Genomic DNA, 17,748 nt, shown 5'->3' on the forward strand with positions numbered 1-17,748 from the left:
TTTTGGCCAGGGCACAGTGGCTCATGCCTGTAATCCTCGCACTTTGGGAGGCCGAGGTGGGTGGATCACCTGTGGTCAGGAGTTCAAGACCAGCCTGGCCATCATGGTGAAACCCCATCTTTAAAAAAAAAAAAATTTTAATGAAGTGAAGTTGGAGAGAAACTGAGAGATGATCAGAACCAATCACAACTGTATGTCCAGCATGCACATAGAAGTGTCATCCTACAGCTCCAGCATAATGTGGAATGGCAGGAATATCACTGCTCTCTTTTTAAGCTGAAGTCAGAATAGTGGGGCATGCATGTCTTGCCAGCTGTTTGAGCTGGGGCAACTCAGCCTCTCTGAGTCTCTGTCCTCATTTGTAAAACACAGGCATTTCTTCCCTGCTTTGCTCTGAAGAAGATTTGAGATGGCTTACAAAAATGCATGCAGTCCAACGTGGTCAAAGAAGAGACAGCTTAGTTAAAGGAAAATGATAGACCAATAAAATAAAGGCAAGGGGTAAACTCACTAGACCAAAGGTAGCTTATAAATACAACTTTAAGCTTTCTAATGACAAAGCAAAGGGAAGCAAATTGAACAGATGATAATACCACCTGCCACACCTAAGTTTGAGGATATCATGAAGAGCAAATGAGATAATAGATGTAAAAGCATATAAATAACTTGAAAGACCACAAAACTTCACAACTAGAATTAATAGCTCTAAAAAGGAAAAGTAAATCTAGATAAATATTTGTCTTACCATATTTTTCAGATTATAGGTACAAAAAAGATGAGCTTTTCAAGAGACTAAAAGTTACAACTTTTGCCCAGCTGGTAAGTTTCATGATCTTTGCATTGGAGTAAAGACTGTCTAATTTGTGTCACTTTATGTGAGTATTTCTAAATTCAACTCTAGGGAATGTTTGCAGAGGAGTTTCTTCTGATTCTTTGTATGTTGTTCAGCTATGGGAGGATTAATTGGTTTGTAGTATGTGTGTTTACATGAGGATGATGAGAAATTTTTCTCTCTTCTTTGATAAGAATTCTATAAAGTAAATGCTTGTCCTACTTTTAATTCATTAAATTTGTGGTTTAGGGTTTTTTTCCTTATCCATTTAACTTTATATTTAGAATCTAAAATTCTGGATCTTGGATTGTTTTAACATTTTTCTTTGGAAACCAAGTGATTTCCCCTTTTCTTTGATCTTTTCCAAATCGTCCTACCATAAGATGTTTTGTTATTTTGGGCAAGTTGCTTTTTCATTTGAAAATTATGAAGAAGGTGTCTCTCCAGCTCCCAAGCAAGAGTTCTACTGGCATAACTCAAGTTGAATCTTGGGTCTTGTTAGCTAAATTGTAAAAAGTGCTTTAAAAATGAATACTGTATAGAAGTATAAAACGCTTTAATCAGTATATTCATTATTACATTTATTTCTTCATTGCATGGAGAATTGCTGATATCATTCTATGTTATGGTAGGTCAGTATTGCATTTTCAAGAAATAATGTGTAATGCTTGGACCAGGTCATATACAGATGTGGTTTTAAACTCTTATTCATGTTTCCTGTCCTAAATTATCCTCTTAGCATTCTAAGTTTACGTAGTGTTTTAAGTGTGTCTTTTCTTCTGAAATGATCATGTGCAGTATATTACCAAGACAAAAGGAAGGAGGCCTCAGATTTAGTCTTCAGTCGAGGACACTGACAGCTTTTTAAAACAAGAGATCTTTGATGTTTGCTGTTTCCTCCTCTTTTGTAGCAGACAAAATTGCCTCTGTTTAAAAACAAACAAACATCCACACATCCACACATTTCATTCCTTTTTCTATCAGGTCATCCAAGTTGCTTCCCTCTCTGATCAAACACTGGAAGTGACAGCTGAGGAGATTCAAAGGCTGGAAGGTAATGAGAATTGAGGGTGTGGGGAAAATAACAGACCCTACCATTTGACTGAAACACTCACCCTGTACACATTTGCTGTCTGTTCCCAGGGACTGGGACTTTGATGTGTCTATTTGTAATTAGATTGTTACTCTCAGGGAAATGCTACCTGATACTTTAGTTGTTAATGCTTATTTTAAAAAGCCATCTGGTTTTCTTGTTCTAACACTTATAGCTTTAAATGTTTTAGATGTGTTTAATATACTAAGTACTTTTTTCAACTAATATTTTTAGCATTCTGTGTACCTACACATTAAGTGCTATGAGACTACAGAGATGAACAAGCACAGCTCTGCTTCCATGAAATTTACAGTTACATATGTGCATGTGCACACATCTGTGTTGGGTGGGCTGAATGATAACAGTACCACAAAATTACTTAGCTGGCAGAATTTTTAAATGCAGGAATGGAAGGAAACCATTGTTTGTTGGTGGTATATTGCAAGGTGAATTCACATGAATTTTCTTACTTAATCTTTTCAAAAACTCTGGAAGGAAGGTACTCTTAACAGATAAGAGGCCCAAGCTGCAGAGGTTAAGCTGCCTCCTCAAAGTGATACAGCTAGTAAAGAGGAGACGTGGGTTACAAATCTGAGTGTCTCCAGTAGCATCCAGGGTCTTCTCACTGCCTTCCTTGTACCCTTAAGGGATTCTAAAAATTGCCTTTAGGAAAGATACAGGATGTTGTGTGAGAGTTCCAAGGAAGGAAAGACACTTGCAGTTAGAAAACCGAGGTAGGCAGCTGAGTATGATGGCTCATGCCTGTAATCCCAGCACTTTGGGAGGCCAAGGCAGGTGGATCACGAGGTCAGGAGTTCAAGACCAGTCTGACCTACATGGCGAAACCCTGTCTCTACTCAAAAAAATACAAAAATTAGCTGGGTGTGGTGGCACACGTCTGTAATCCCAGCTACTCAGGAGGCTGAGGCAGGAGAATGGCTTGAACCCAGGAGGCGGAGGTTACAGTGAGCCAGGATTGCGCCTTTGCACTCCAGCCTGGGCGACCGAGCAAGACTCCATCTCAAAAAGCAACAAAACAGAAGACCGAGGTAGGCTTCCTCAAGGCACTGGAACTGGGCCTTGAAGTGGGGTAGAATCTTAACAGGTATAAGTTAAAGATGAAGCTGTTGCAGGCTGAGGAGCAGTCTGAGAACGGCACGGAGAGGAGAGCACACCAGTCATGTTTGGGGAATCGCGTCATCCAATCTGGCTGTGGTCTAAGGGACGAGTAGGCGCTGGGTAGGAGATAAAGCGAGAAAGACAGGTAGGCTTCAGATCTCTTAATTGCCAAGTTGAAAATAAAACCTCCTAGTTCTACTCTCATGAAAAGCATACACAGAGTTACGGTCTTTATTTTATCCTGAAGTACCCAGCAATCAGTGTGTGGCTGTTTATTGAAGAGGAATGTGTTTTGTTAAGGTTGATGTAGGTCAGGAATTTAACTTCTGATTTCAAGACAAGTTTCTCAGGAAGTCTGAACACTGGGTTTGTGCAACTCAACTGTCATTTCCCTGGGCTGGTTTTTGTTAGGGAGGATAAAGAGAATCTGAAAACGACAGGAATTTATCTTTGACAGATGCCTCTCACACAGCAGAGAAATAAGAGCTCTTTGTAACAGAGATAATTGAGTCTCCTCATACAAGTACTCCCAATTTTAACTGGGTTATATAAGCACCTAGATTTGGTCCTTTAATTCATTGTTGAGATTGCAGCACCAGAACATATGGGCACATGCAATTTTCTCTTCTGAGATAAATTTGCACAGCAAAATAGGCTCTTGTAAAGTAGGACACCATAATGTGTGAGTAATATTAGTGTTTTTCTAGTGCTCTACACAGATAATAACTCACTCAGGAGTGCCTGGGGAGCAGATTGTATCTGTATGCATATTGGCTATCTCTGAAGGGATTAAAAAAATCTCCTTTTATAATGTTTATTGCTTTTTCATAACTTAAAAGTGTATTTCCAGTAAGTTAGGAAATTATAAAAAGTATATAAAGAAGAAAATTAAATAACGAATAATCATTGTTAATGTTTTGGTCCACTGTCCTGCTCTCTAACCCCTCACTCCAATTATATCTATATTCTTTGTATATAATTTTGTATTGTGCTGTTTTTAATTATCACTTTTTCATTCATGTTTTCCCATGTCATAAAGTAGGCTTCAAAAGCACGATTGTAAAGATCGTGTTGTCATCTAATGTCTGTCCTTTGGATATACCATAATTTAATTATCTTGTTGAGCATTACAGTTTTTTTCTGATTTTTCACCTTTATAAAATAATGCTATAATGTATATATGTAAATGTTGGTATGATTCTGATTTTTCCCTGAAGATAAATTGCTGCAGAGGGTCAAAGGGTGGAACCATCTTAGGCACCCAGTACTGATCGCCCCGTTCCCTCCAGCGTGGCTGTACCTGTTTGCATTCTGACCAAGAGTGAATGAGAAGACCTGTTTTTCCTCATCCTAGCTAAAAATGAATAATTATCATTTCTGTAAATATTTTCCAATTCAACAGATGAAAAACAGTGACTAATAGTTTTTTTATTTATTTGATAAAAATATTGAGCTCTGCGTGTATGTGTGTGTTTACTGGTCATAAATACATATTTCTTCTTTTAAGGAGTTTACATGCTCTTTTTCTTTTCTTTCTAATAGGATGTTCATCTTTTTCTTAGTGATTTGTAAGAGTTCTGAATAATTTATACGATAGAGAACAATACTAACTTGACAATAAGTGAGAAAAATCTTGATTAGCTGGAACAATTTCCAGGCTGTATTATTAAGTAAAAATAAAACAAAAACCCAAAGTATAAAATAATATGAATACAGTTCTCCTGGAGATGTAAAAGGGGGAAGAAGTAAAATATATATAAGCTGTAAATGTTTTATTTCTAGAGTGAGACATAAATACGTGGAAGTGTTTAATATACTAATACTTCCCTTAGGGAAGGAAGAAGGAGGGCCGGCATTTCTTCAGTGGGAAAAAGACTTCCTTTCCATGTTAATAATTTAATCTTGTTTGCATTTTTACCTCGTGCACATGATCCTATTGCATTTTTACTCTTTTCACATTATGTTAAAGAGCTAGTTAGTTTTTAAATCTATAAATTAAGTATATTAACCTTTTAAATTCATATGTATTACAGGTATTTTCCCTAATTTGTTATTCACCTTTTAATTTTCTTTGTGTTGGTTTTTGATATATATTAGGTTGCATTTTCACATGATCAAATCTATTAGCCTTTATTGTTGTTTCCTTTTATTGCTTTAGACTCATAAAATTCAATGTAGGTAAATTATTTACCTACATTTTCTTCTGTTGGCTTGTTTGCATTTAAACTATCTGTTATGTATTTTGATATATGACATGCGGTGATTTTCTAAATTAGATTTTTCCAGATAGTTGAGAAATATTCCCAGCACCATATACTCAGTAGTACTCCCTTTACCCACTGATTTGTGATATGAATGTTTTCACTTTTTATTTATATTCTTTTCCATATTCTCTATTCCATTGTTCTGATTGTAGTTCTGTACTATTTTGATCATTTACCTTTTTAACATATGTTGCTATTTGATAAGACAGTCTCCAAATCACCCCTAATTATGTGTGCATATACATGTATTTTCCTGTTTCCTCGTACATATAAAAAAACCAACATATCAAAAACGCATGTGTGTAGAGTGCTTCCAGAATATTTAAGTCTTGTGAATAGGAAAAAAAAGGATCTGACTGTGTATGTGTGTGTATGTGTGTGTTGGGGGGGTATTTTTTAAATCCCTGGAGGTTTTAAAAAATCCCTTTGGAATTAGTATTAAGGCCAAAAGTTAAATTTGGGAGGGACTAACAATTTAGTTTTAGTTTCCCAATCAGGAATATGCAGGGTGTGTCACTGTCTTCATTGAGGTCTTCTTTAAGGGCTCTAAGTAAAATTTTTATAAGTCCTAAAAAGTGTTTATACATTTTTATAGGTTATTTACATTTGGTTTAGGTTCATTCCTTGGAGATTACATTTTATAGCTGTAGTTGTTACTGTATATGAGATTTTTTCCATGTTATTTTTTAATTGGTATATAGGCAAAATATTTTAGCATTTTTTTTATCTAACCACATATTTATTGCACTTACTCTCATATGCTCTTAAAATATCTAGGTATATTATCATATGATATGCAAAATAAATTTAATATCCTCTTTAATAATTAGACTTGTTATTTTAATTTTTATTGTATTTTATTTTATTTTGAGATGGAGTTCTGTTCTGTTGCCCAGGCTGGAGTGCAGTGACACGATCTGAGCCCACTGCAACCTCCGCCTCCTGGGTTCAGTGGTTCCCCTGCCTCATCCTCCTGAGTAGCTGAGATTACAGGTACCTGGTACTACGCCTGGCTATTTTTTGTATTTATAGTAGAGACAGTTTCGCCATGTTGGTCAGGCTGGTCTCGAACTCCTGACCTGAAGTGATCCACCCACCTCAGCCTCCCAAAGTGCTGGGATGACAGACGTGAGCCATGGCGGCTGGCCTGTTATTGTTATTTTTTAAAATCTCATTGTATTGGTTAGGACAGCAAATTCTCAAACATTTTGGTCTCTTCTTCCGCTCTCTTAAAAATTAATGAAGATCCCAAAGAGCTTTGGTTTATGTGCTTTATGTCTATTGATATTTAGTGTATTAAAAATTTAACCTGGGAACTGAAACTGTATTTATTTATTATTTCACTTAAAAATAACATAATAAACCCATTACAAACATAAATAACATGTTTTTATGAAAAAAGTATTGTTTTTAAAACAAAACTTTGCTGAGAATGTCATTTAGTTTTACATATTTTGTAAATCTCCTGAGTGTCTGGTTTAATGAAAGCATCGCTGATTTTCCTCTCTGCTTCTGCAGCATATGTTGCGATACGCTGTTTGGGTTAAAGCGTATGAGGAAAATCCAGCTCACACAAACCTGTAGGTGGAAAAAGGAGCAGTGTTTTAATAGCCCTTTCAGATAAAACTTGACAATGGCTAGTTTCTTAAGAGTTAGCTGTAATGTAAAAACCTGAAATCATATCAATGAATCCTTCATACTCTGTTAGATTAAAATCAGGCATTTTCAGTGTAACCATCTTGTACTTTGAATCTTTTACCCATGCATGATTGTATAACATCATGCATTGGCCATTTAGAAAATACTGGTTCACTGAATTACAAAGATCTTCCCAAAAGTTAATGCATTTTATTATACAACTGTCAAAAAAATTGCACATATTAATCTCTCTATCTGTCTTACCAGAAAAGTCTAAAAGCATGGGAAGCAGCTCCCCATACTTCAGTTCCTGATGGCAAATACAGTTTTTAAAATTCTGAGTTTTGCCCAAATACAATAATTGGCAACAATGCCATCAATAATATTCCTTGAGATAACAGGCTTATTTAGTTCATTTTTGAGAAAATGTCTGCCAAATACACAAGTCTAACTAACCATAGTTTTTCTGTCAGTTTTTCTTCCAAGCAAAAATGGTGTGCACAATGAAAGTTACTGGTTCAGCCTGCAACTCAGCATGCACACTAACACTTTTCCTTGAGATAACCCTGGTAATTTGGTATATAGCAAACTTAATTGTATGTGGACTCCTCGCTTCACCACACAGATCATTGAAAAAGCATGTACTTCAAGGTGAGATTTAATAAGAATGGTAACTGTTACTGCTTTATCAGGGACCTTCTTGTAGTGTGACTGCCATACTTATTTACTGTGAGTGCATGTGTGATAGTGAATAATACAGTGATTGCTAATAAAGTTTGGTGCCACAGCGCTGATTCTTCCTAAGGTGCTAGCAGCTTTATTCACCATTTCTTTTGTACCATCAGTGCAAATATAAACACTCTAAAAAAGACAAGTAACATCTTTTGAGCATAATTTTTACCTTGCAGATCCCCTGAAAGGGTCTTGGGGATGTCTGGGGTCTACTACATTCTGGGAGCTTGTATATTAGCACTTCACAACAATTTAATAATGGTGATAAGAGTTCCTTTTCTTGACTGAATTTCAGTGTAAGAAGTAAATACAAATCCTGAGGTTCAATCTAATCATTTCTTCATTTGTAAATATTAGACAATGATTCTACAGCTTCAGACCCTGATGCTGAAACCACTGCCAGGACCAATGGGAAAGGAAGTCCAGGTGAGCAGCCACCAAGCCCTGAGCAGTTCATGAACAACGCGGGAGCTGGGGACTCCAGCCGCTCAACTCTTCAGAGGTACTCGAAGCTGATTGATATTTTCACTGTATTTTGCCTTTATATTAATCTAGAGGCCAATTTCAGGGATTTTTTTTTTTTTTTTGCATTAGAAACAGAACTGGCAGGAGTAAAGTCTCACATTTTAAACCCAGCCTTCTACTTTCTCCCTATATAAATGCCACCTCCTGATTCTTTTTCACTGCATTCTTACTGAGTTAATGTGAGAATATATTATTAGGAGAGTTTCATTTTCATTTTTCAGTTCCATTCTTCTCCCTCCTACATGGAAGTTCGTTATGAGGAATTAGCTTTACAAATACCATCTTTTGATTCAGAAAGTATGATTTTTCCCCCTTTTCTGGCTGCTGCAGCTTACTGTCCTGTCCAGAAGTGACAGTGCCACACATAGCACTCCAATACTGAGTTAGGTGCAAAGGAAAAAGCAGAACTTGGTGTTGATTCCAAAACTGAATGTGGCTGTTCTTTCTATTTTATTTTTCTGCTCTTTCTTCTAAGGCATGGGCCTCCTTATTTCTTGGATTACATGGACTTTAGTTCTTTAGTCCATGTAGTACTTTCTCACAAATACTAACTTTTCAGCAGATACCCATCCCTTTGACTGATAAAATAGTTCTACTAGAGAAATTAGTTCTACCAGAGAAAGAATTGCTATCATCATCCAACTATTCTTCTTCTTTTAGCTTTATATTATTATAGTTAAATTGTGAAGGTACTCTAAAATTGCACTCAAGAAGAGATAGGCCAACAAGACTTCCACCGAGGATACAGTTTCTTATCAAATGGATGTTCTTCTCCTTTGATTCAACAAAATATGCACTATATAGCATGGAGTTATAGTGTTTACTGGATTTAAATGCAGAATTTGATTTGCTGTTATAGGAAAGGAACTAAGCTACATACTCATCTGTGGTTTAGCATATGTGTCTTAATATTTCCTAAGAAAGTAACCATCTTCTTATTCCAGTAAGGATAGTCACTGCTTGACATTTTGTTCATAACACCTAGTCTTCTTATTTGATTCCTGTTTTTACCACATTTTCCCTATAATATTAAGACAATGACCAGTTTCAGTGATTGAGTGATCTTAGATTCAGAACTGTTAGTGGTAGTGGTTAGCTTCCTCATTTTAATCCCAGCTCTTCCTCTGTCTCATTCTGTGAATGCCGCCAAATCTAAAGCCTCATCAACCTCAATGTTGTAACCTACCAAACTAAAGTAAGTACAGAGAGCTATGGAAGTATTAAGACTCAATACCATAGCAGATAGGTCACTGACTACATATATGAAATTTATAAAGCATTATTGTTACTTTACATTACATATGAAATACCTAGAAAGAAATGCCTTTCCTTTTTCCTGTCCTACCAACCGTATTATTTCCTCTTTGGCTCCACTGGATTCACTCTTCCTCTCATTCTCCCTCTGATCTGCCCTTGTGGCTGGAGGCAGCATGCGCCTGTCAGTCCCTACCCAGTCCGCCATGTAATGCACTGCCACTCATTGTCTGAAGGTGAGTGTGGACATGTGGGTCTCCTCTGTGGGGTCCAGTGTGGTAAAAGAGGAATCCACAGGATCCTGCATTCAGAGGCAGAACTGAGACACCACATCGATTTTCCTTTCCTTTTGAAGCGCCCTTTGAAAAGACATTGAGCACTCATCTCACTATTCTGAAGAAACACGTTCGACCTTTAAGCCACCAACCTCTGACTAGTTTCTGCTGACCTACTTTTTCACTTGCAGTGTCATCAGTGGCGTTGGGGAACTGGATCTAGACAAAGGGCCGGTGAAGAAAGCTGAGCCCAATACCAAAGACAAACCTTATCCTGACTGCCCCTTCCTGCTGCTAGATGTGCGTGACAGAGATTCTTACCAGCAGTGCCACATTGTTGGAGGTAAGAGAAAGAAACCTTTGAAGTGCCTCACTCTCAAGAACAGAGAGCCTGCTCTTGAGTCTAGGCAGGCTGGAACCACAGCTCATAGCAGACAGTTGAGGAAACTGTACGTTAGCTGGATCCATTATAGAATCCTATAGGGTTGGCTCCACCATAAAATACTCTGAGAGGCTGCTGATTTTCACAGGTGGCTGTCAGAAGCAGTGAAGTGAAACTTCATACTTTGTTCATGATGCCCTCTTTCTTTTCTTTCGCAGAAGTGTTTGGTTTTTTGGCTCATTGGTTTTGTTGTTGTTGTTTTGTCAGTTCCTTGCTCTGTTGCCAAGGCTGCAGTGCAGTGGTGCGATCATAGCTCACTGCAACCTTGCCCTCCTGGGCTCAAGTGATCCTCCTGCCTCAGCCTCCCTAGTATCTGGGACTATGGGCACATGCCACAACACCCGGCTAATGTTTTTGTATTTTTTATAGAGATAGGATCTCACCATGTTGCCCAGGCTGGTCTCAGACTCCTGGAATGACTGACATTGATTCCATTTAAGTGGGGAAACAAAAGGCCTCAGATCCACCCACTTTGGCCTCCCAAGGTGCTGGGATTACAGGTGTGAGCCACGGTGCCCAGCAGCTCATTGATTTTGAACATGTATTGAACTCTTAGATTTTAAACCAGCTGGGAATTGAGGCCAAGTTGTACTAAAACTACAGACTTCCTAAAATATTTCTTCTCTTTGCAGCTTACAGTTACCCAATTGCAACTCTGTCTAGAACAATGAACCCTTATTCAAATGATATTCTTGAATATGTATCCTTTGTTGCATTTCAAGGAATTGGGTGGTATGAGGATTATAACTATCAAAGTTATTGTGAACCATGCTCCTGGTAAGAGTACTGTGAGGAACCTTTGACATTAATCAGCTGAGCATATGTTAGAATTTGGATTCCTAGCTATCACCAAGATTCCTGACTCTTCAGGCAGATGCTTTTAAACCGTCTAGCCCTGGGCCAAAGAACATTAGGTTAAGAGTTATGATCCATCAAGAGTTAGTCCTAAGAGGGTTTTTTTCCTCCCAGAAAACTTTCCATAGCAAAGCTTAGTTTTTTTTTTTTCTATTTTAATTTTTCTTTTAAAATTTTAATTTTTTTATTCATAAAAATTATACAAGCAGAAAATAATTCAAATACCAAAAAAATATAAAAAGGAAAATTGAAATCTCTCATAATCACACAATTGAGCAGCAGCTCCTGTTAACGTTATTGGTATATTTTATTCTAGACTGCCTTCTGTGTGGTGTTTTTTTTTCTAAACAAAGTTGGAACCTTACTGTAGATGTACTTTAATATCCTGCTTTTTTCAGTTTCTGTTCCAACATATTTCCCCATGCTAATGCAAGCTCTCTGTAAACCGCATTTTTGATGCTATATAGTATCTTCAGATTTACTATGATTTACTAAACTCTTCTTTTATTTTGGACTTTTTAGGTAGCTCCCATGTTTTTACTATCATAAATAAGGCTTCAGTGGACACATTAGGCATAGAAGTTTTTCTATTTCTTCATCTGTAAAATGGGGATTGTAATATTTACTTTCCAGGGTGATAGAGATAAGAGAGCTAAAGGATATGAAGTCCGTAACTAGTGCTGTCTTAGACCATGGTAGCATCAGTCTGTAAAAGAAACGAATACTAGTTTGTGTGGTTTCAATGATGGGAAACAATCCAGTCCCTGCTGTGAGGGTAGCAATGGCCTTGTCCATCATTCCCAGGAACTCAGACAGGTGGACCTGACGGTCCTTTTATTCCTTGGGGGTTTCTTGTAGTCTTGGGACATCAGCTCAGTGCCTTGGAACCTTGACTCACCTGACTCTTAGAAAAATGCCCATGGCAAGATCATCATTCTGTATGACGACGATGAAAGGCTGGCCAGTCAGGCGGCCACCACCATGTGCGAGCGCGGATTTGAAAACCTCTTCATGCTTTCTGGAGGTGAGCAAGGCGATCCTCTGCTTGGGACTTCAAAGGCCAATCATCCTTCAGTCCCACCTGCATCACCTTTTCTCTCTTGGTGCTCAGAATTCAGTGTTCTGGAAAGAGAGAAAGCCATGCTGGCTGAAAGGAGTCAGGAGTTTTGTGAAACTTCCCTTAGCTTCATCAGCATGTTTTTAATTCCTAAAATAACAGTGTTGGTTCAGGGCTCTGTCAGAAAGCCCTAATGCTGAAGACTCCAATAAAAGGATTTCTTGTGGGATTCTCAGAATCCCATGTAACAACAGATGTTTTCTGGTGTAATTTGCTTAATGATGAAATTGTTGAGAAAGATTTCATGTCCTCGTGTTGGCCTCAATTTGATGACCAGAGATTAGAAGACAGGCAGGCTTCTTTCCAGGTTTTGGCTTGGCCTTGCCATATTAATGCAGCTTTTTCTGATGCTTTTCTAAACCTAGGTCTAAAAGTCTTAGCTCAGAAATTCCCAGAAGGACTGATTACCGGTTCCCTGCCAGCATCTTGCCAGCAGGCCCTTCCTCCTGGTTCTGCCCGGAAACGATCCAGCCCCAAAGTGCCACCCCTACCAGCTGAGAACAAATGGAGATTTACCCCAGAAGACTTAAAAAAGATAGAATATTATCTGGAAGAGGAGCAAGGGCCTACCGATCATCCTAGTAAGATCTTTTGACCTTTAAAGCTATTGTTTTCTGTGGAGCTTGAGGTTTGCAGCTTTGAGTATCACCTCATCATATGAAAACCTTCATTTCCTATATTTAGATTCTTAAAATATTGGGGAGGTATGTTACAGTTGCTGGGAAGGGGAGGCAGTAGAGGTGATCCCAGATAGTGACAAGAATTAAGCATTTAAGAGAGACTTTATCAAAATGTAGAGAGACTTTTTTGAGACAGAGTCTCACTCTGTCACCCAGGCTGGAGTGCAGTGGCATGATCTTGCCTCTCTGCAACTTCTGCCTCCCAGTTTGAAGCAGTTCTTCCACCTCAGCCTCCCAAGTAGCTGGGATTACAGGCACCCACTACCACGCCCGGCTAATTTTTTAATATTTTTAGTAAAGACAGGGTTTCATCATCTTGGCCAGGCTGGTCTCAAACTCCTGGCCACAAGTGATCCCCCCCGCCTCAGCTTTCCAAAGTGCTGGGACTGCAGGCATGAGCCACTGCGCCCAGGCAAAAATGTAGAGACTTCATCAAAAAGTATATCTCAAGTAAAGTTGAGAAGTTAAGCATCAGGCTTTCAGATTCCTTCTTGGAAAGTTTTCTATTCCTTTTGCTGCCTCTACTTCTCCACTCTGAGAGCCTCCATATGTCTTCCTACCTTTCTTTCATTTGTCTTCCTACCTTACGTTCATCATACTGCTTTCTCTTTTCTTTCCCCTAATCATTCCTCATCTGCATCCTCTCTATCAACAGAAGACTGAAGGACAGATGAGGTTTGTTGGGGTTAATGGAGAGGAAGGGAAAAAACCTATCTGGGTTTCCCTTCATTCCTGTCCCCTTCCCCACCTTCAGGCTGATCTCAAGGATGAGGAGTAGGTCATCACTGGCCTAAGTAGACACTGCATAGGACTTCATTAGCTTAAAAGTGGTCATAGGCTAGGACTTCATTAGCTTAAAACTGTACTTGGCAGATGGTCCCTGGAATCATTCTTGCAGCTCTGTTCCTTCCTTCTTGCTCCCTTCAGGTCGACTGAACCAAGCTAACTCCTCCAGAAGAGACTCCAAGGTGCCTGGTGCCCGAAGCGCTCAGAATCTGCCCGGTGGGGGCCCCACCAGCCATTCAAACCCCCGCTCCCTCAGCAGTGGCCACCTGCAAGGCAAGCCCTGGAAGTAAAGACTTTGTCTCACTTAGGCAAATAAATGTTTTCCCTCTTTTCAGAACCCCTGAGCATTTCCCAGGTTGGGTCATTTCCAGAAACTTCTGCACAGGAAAGACCATGATAGATGTATGGGATAGTCCCACTTCCCTCCCCCTGTTTCTGATTCCTCTCCCCTCGGCCACTTCAGGAAGGATTTTAACAGGTGGCCACAAAAACCAGAGTTGTGACAGGCTCTAGTGTCCTCCCTGTTGTTTACAGCATATTTACGTCTCGTGAAACTGTATGGGAAAAAAGGATCTACGTTTTTAGTTGTTTTTTAAATAAGGTCCAGCTTGCTGGATCTCTCTTCGTTGTTTTGTAAATACTTCAGTCACATCTGTCCATGTGCTCTTCTTGACCGCCTTTTCATTTACTGTTCTTGACTTCATGAAGGCTTCTCCAGGCAGTGTGGGTGCGAGAAGCTGTTCCCAGCGGTGCAGACGAGCCTTAGGTTTCAGCCGCCTGGAGGCCCCACACCGGCAGCTCACTCAGCAAGGAGCTCTCTGCCCAGCATATTGCAGGCCCTGTTTTGAGTTTGGAAACCAACGCCTGTGTGCGTGACTCAAATTTAAAATGAGGAGAGTAGCTGTACGCTCACAGAATGCTCCCCTCATCGGGTATTTTCCTGGAGCCAGAAAGGTGTGCACTTCCTGTTTTCATATCGGGAAGGAGCGCCTCTCACAAGAAAGCCCTGGCCACCGCACTGGCCTGTGCTGAGAGCCCCCTGAAGCCCACAAAAGTGGCCCTTACTTGTGGTCTGTATAGCAGTTATAATGCCCATGGCCCAGCTTCAATCTATCCACATTAGATGGATAGAAATTATGGCCACTTGAAAATACAGATTCGGCTGGACAACTGTGGACACACAAGGTGAAAAGGACTCCAAAGTCCTTTGTCAGGGCTGACAACCTCGTAAGCCCTTGCTTAGAAATACAGTATTAGTCTAATTGAGTAATTAGTGCAATTTCCTGCTTACTTTTCATTCTTGTGACTGAGCTGTGATTAGGAAGTTGTGATTATAGATTCTGGTTTTGGCCGGAATTTTGAATCAGCATTAATTGAATTGCTAAATGACTGTCATTCATTCCATTTAATTGGGGGAACAAAAGGCCTCAGGTAAGGATGGGGAACTCTGAAATCATATGGAAAGGAAAAGAGCCGTGTTAATTTTTATGGTCTGTGATCGTAGCTGTGATAACGGACTGAGGAATAAATTGTGCTCTTTGTCATGGCAACCAGCTTCTGAAAAGCCAACTGAAAATTGCCTGTCCTGCTGGTAACTGCTGCGGGGTAAGATTTGCCTTAACAGTACTATTTTCTCGCCACCAAAAAAAAAAGCACCACAGTATTTCTAGCGTGGGGGCTGTGTTTGTATGAGAAATAAACGTAATAAGTATCTCATAGAGACATATGGAAAAATAACTTTTAGATTCAGCCCAGTTCTGCTTTAGAGTGTGTTTATTCTTCTCTACTTGATTTCCAAAGTCCAACATTTTCCGATGCTTTAAAAATCAAACAAACCAGGGACATTGTTCAGATGTCAAGCCGTGCCCAATTTTCCACAAGATTCAAGAATCTTGTATAAAATTCAGCCAACGTACACATAGCTTTAATGAGGAGCCTGTCATGTTCCCCCATAAATTTATTGCCTGAGAACTTAGTTCAGCCTTTGCTAATGCCAAAATGCTCTGGCTTTGTATTTTCTTTACAGCATAGATAGAAAAATGCACATTTTTCCACACTCAGCTTTCCCCTAACATGGACAAGATTTTCAGCCATTTTTGCCACATATACATTTTTAAGGGAAAAATATTTCTCTCTAACAAAGCTCCGGTTATACCATTTTAAAGGTGACTTGTCAGGATTTGAGACTTCCCTGCTGGATTCTATTTTGAAAGTAAATGGTCGTCCCGCCTTGTTCCAATTCTGCATTCCCATTGTCAGATACCTTTCAAGTGTTAGAAACCACTGTATATATGTGGAAAGCCAGGTTAGTCAGACCTATTAGAATTGCTGTGCACTCACCTGAGAGATCTGGCAGGTTGAATGTTTATGTGTATTGCTCCATAGTGCTTTCTTTGCCCTGTTGGTAAGGATTTTAAATAGCCATGATCAAAAGCGCTGTTTTAATTCTGCGCTTTGCGTGTTAAATGTTACTATCATTCTTTATGTGCTCGAGGTATTGCTTTTAACGTTCTACTTTACCGGCTTCTTCATTAGATTAATTGACATGTATTATTTAAATGACCAGTGATGCTTTGTGCAATTATGAATGTTGAAGATTAAAGTACATAGTTACTAATTTGTCGTTTGCTATTAATATGCTGAAAACTGCCAACTTCTCTCTTCTTTTCTGTCAAGATGATTTGGGGGAGCCACAGGAGACTAGTGTGATTTTTACTGCATCTCCTAGAAAAGCATTTTTTAAAACAACAAATGAATCAGGAAATCAGTCCAGTTAGGGCAGGGGACCTCAGCTCTCCATTTAGTAAGCCTGGGCTTCTTTTCATGCTCATGTTGGGACCAAAGCCACCTTCAACAACTGGATCATGGCTTTCTGCCAGTGTCTCGGAGGTTGACTAGCTGCCCTTGTCTGGGACTTGTGAACCCTGAGATGAAAGGTGCTTTATCGATGTACAACTACAGCTCCACCTGAACAGCAGTCATAGCCCAATTGAAATAATACCTTCAGTGCTTTAAAGGGGTTTGTATTTAAGGAAGGGAGAAAGGAAGGAAAGAAGCAAGGAAATAGGAAGAAGAAAGGCAGAAAGCGAGGGAGAGAAGAGAAAGCTACATTACTTATTTGAAAACAAAAGGAACACCCTGGGCTATATCAGTCTCTTGAAAAGTATAGAATGATTTAAATGGCCTGCAAGTCATTTTATCTTACTTTTTTTTTTTTTCAACCTTTAGTAGTTAACCAGAACCAGTACAGTCATATTGGGCTTGGTATAAATCAGAAGGAAAAGAGAACAAATAACATTCATTAGTTGCTCAGGGATTTTTCCTGTGGTGCTATTTAAATTATACAAAAATTCTTAAGACTTTAGGCTACTCAACCAAGAAAACAGAACAAAACAAAAACCGTGTTTTCTCTAATTCCCTTGTGGAATGTAAGTGAAATCAGAGTCCTAGGCTAGGAAGAAATATGTAGGTAATTTTTCTTGTGTTGGTTTTGGTTTCTGTCATGTTGTTTATTGGCTATAGATTCTGTCTTTTATGTTGTCTGGCTTTTTTAGAGCAAGTAATTAGTTTCTGTCCACCTGGATTTCAATCCATGACCACCTTCTTGCCCTACTCTGAAGATAATCATTAAGAATCTTTCTTTCCCCACTTCCAAAATGTTCTTAGTTTCTTTCGTGTGTGTTTGTTTTCTTCCCAATTCTTTCCAAGATTTAACTCCCACGATGCTTTTTTCTCCCCAGGAAACACCAGAAACGTGTGGATTGTAATTCAACAGTTTAATTATGAAAGCATGTTGAGTACTTACATGCAGTTCATTAATTTATTCACTAACAAATGTTTTTTTATGCAAAAGCAATAAATAACATTGTGCCTCCAAAATGTTCAGAATACATTTGGGTAGGAATACTTTCCTAGACTTACAATAATTATCGAAGTTATTATTATGACATCTTTAAATGGATACACAGGTCAATTACAACATTAAAAATGTAATGGAAAATTGTCAGCCTTGAATTTGGGCAGAACAGGATTCAGTGCATGATTTTATGTGTTTTTGAAACTGTATCTGTCACATTACCATCGTCTGATGGCCTCCCTCTCTGTTGCTAAGCCTCTTTGTTCTGTGCAGCAGCAAA

General features: G+C 38.9%; 1 protein-coding gene across 6 annotated transcripts in view; it reads left to right on the forward strand.

Annotated features, from left to right (window-relative positions):
* Positions 1-16,225, forward strand: part of CEP41 (centrosomal protein 41) — a 48,648-nt gene extending 32,423 nt beyond the window's left edge. For 5 of the 6 annotated variants that reach the window (XM_032275967.1, XM_032275966.1, XM_032275965.1 and 2 more), the window contains 8 exons: positions 758-819; positions 1,817-1,886; positions 8,036-8,180; positions 9,924-10,075; positions 10,807-10,874; positions 11,939-12,053; positions 12,512-12,727; positions 13,754-16,225. In XM_032275967.1, the coding sequence (XP_032131858.1) occupies positions 758-819; positions 1,817-1,886; positions 8,036-8,180; positions 9,924-10,075; positions 10,807-10,874; positions 11,939-12,053; positions 12,512-12,727; positions 13,754-13,902 (977 nt within the window). In that variant the 3' untranslated portion in view covers positions 13,903-16,225. Of the gene's footprint in view, positions 1-757; positions 820-1,816; positions 1,887-8,035; positions 8,181-9,923; positions 10,076-10,806; positions 10,875-11,938; positions 12,054-12,511; positions 12,728-13,724 lie in introns of all 6 variants that reach the window. The other variant, XM_032275969.1, reaches the window with a different exon arrangement.
* Positions 16,226-17,748: the final 1,523 nt, after the last annotated feature.

Source organism: Sapajus apella, unplaced genomic scaffold (genome assembly GCF_009761245.1).
Source record: "Sapajus apella isolate SASKATOON/1434 unplaced genomic scaffold, GSC_monkey_1.0 scaffold7, whole genome shotgun sequence".
Taxonomy (NCBI): Eukaryota; Metazoa; Chordata; class Mammalia; order Primates; family Cebidae; genus Sapajus; species Sapajus apella.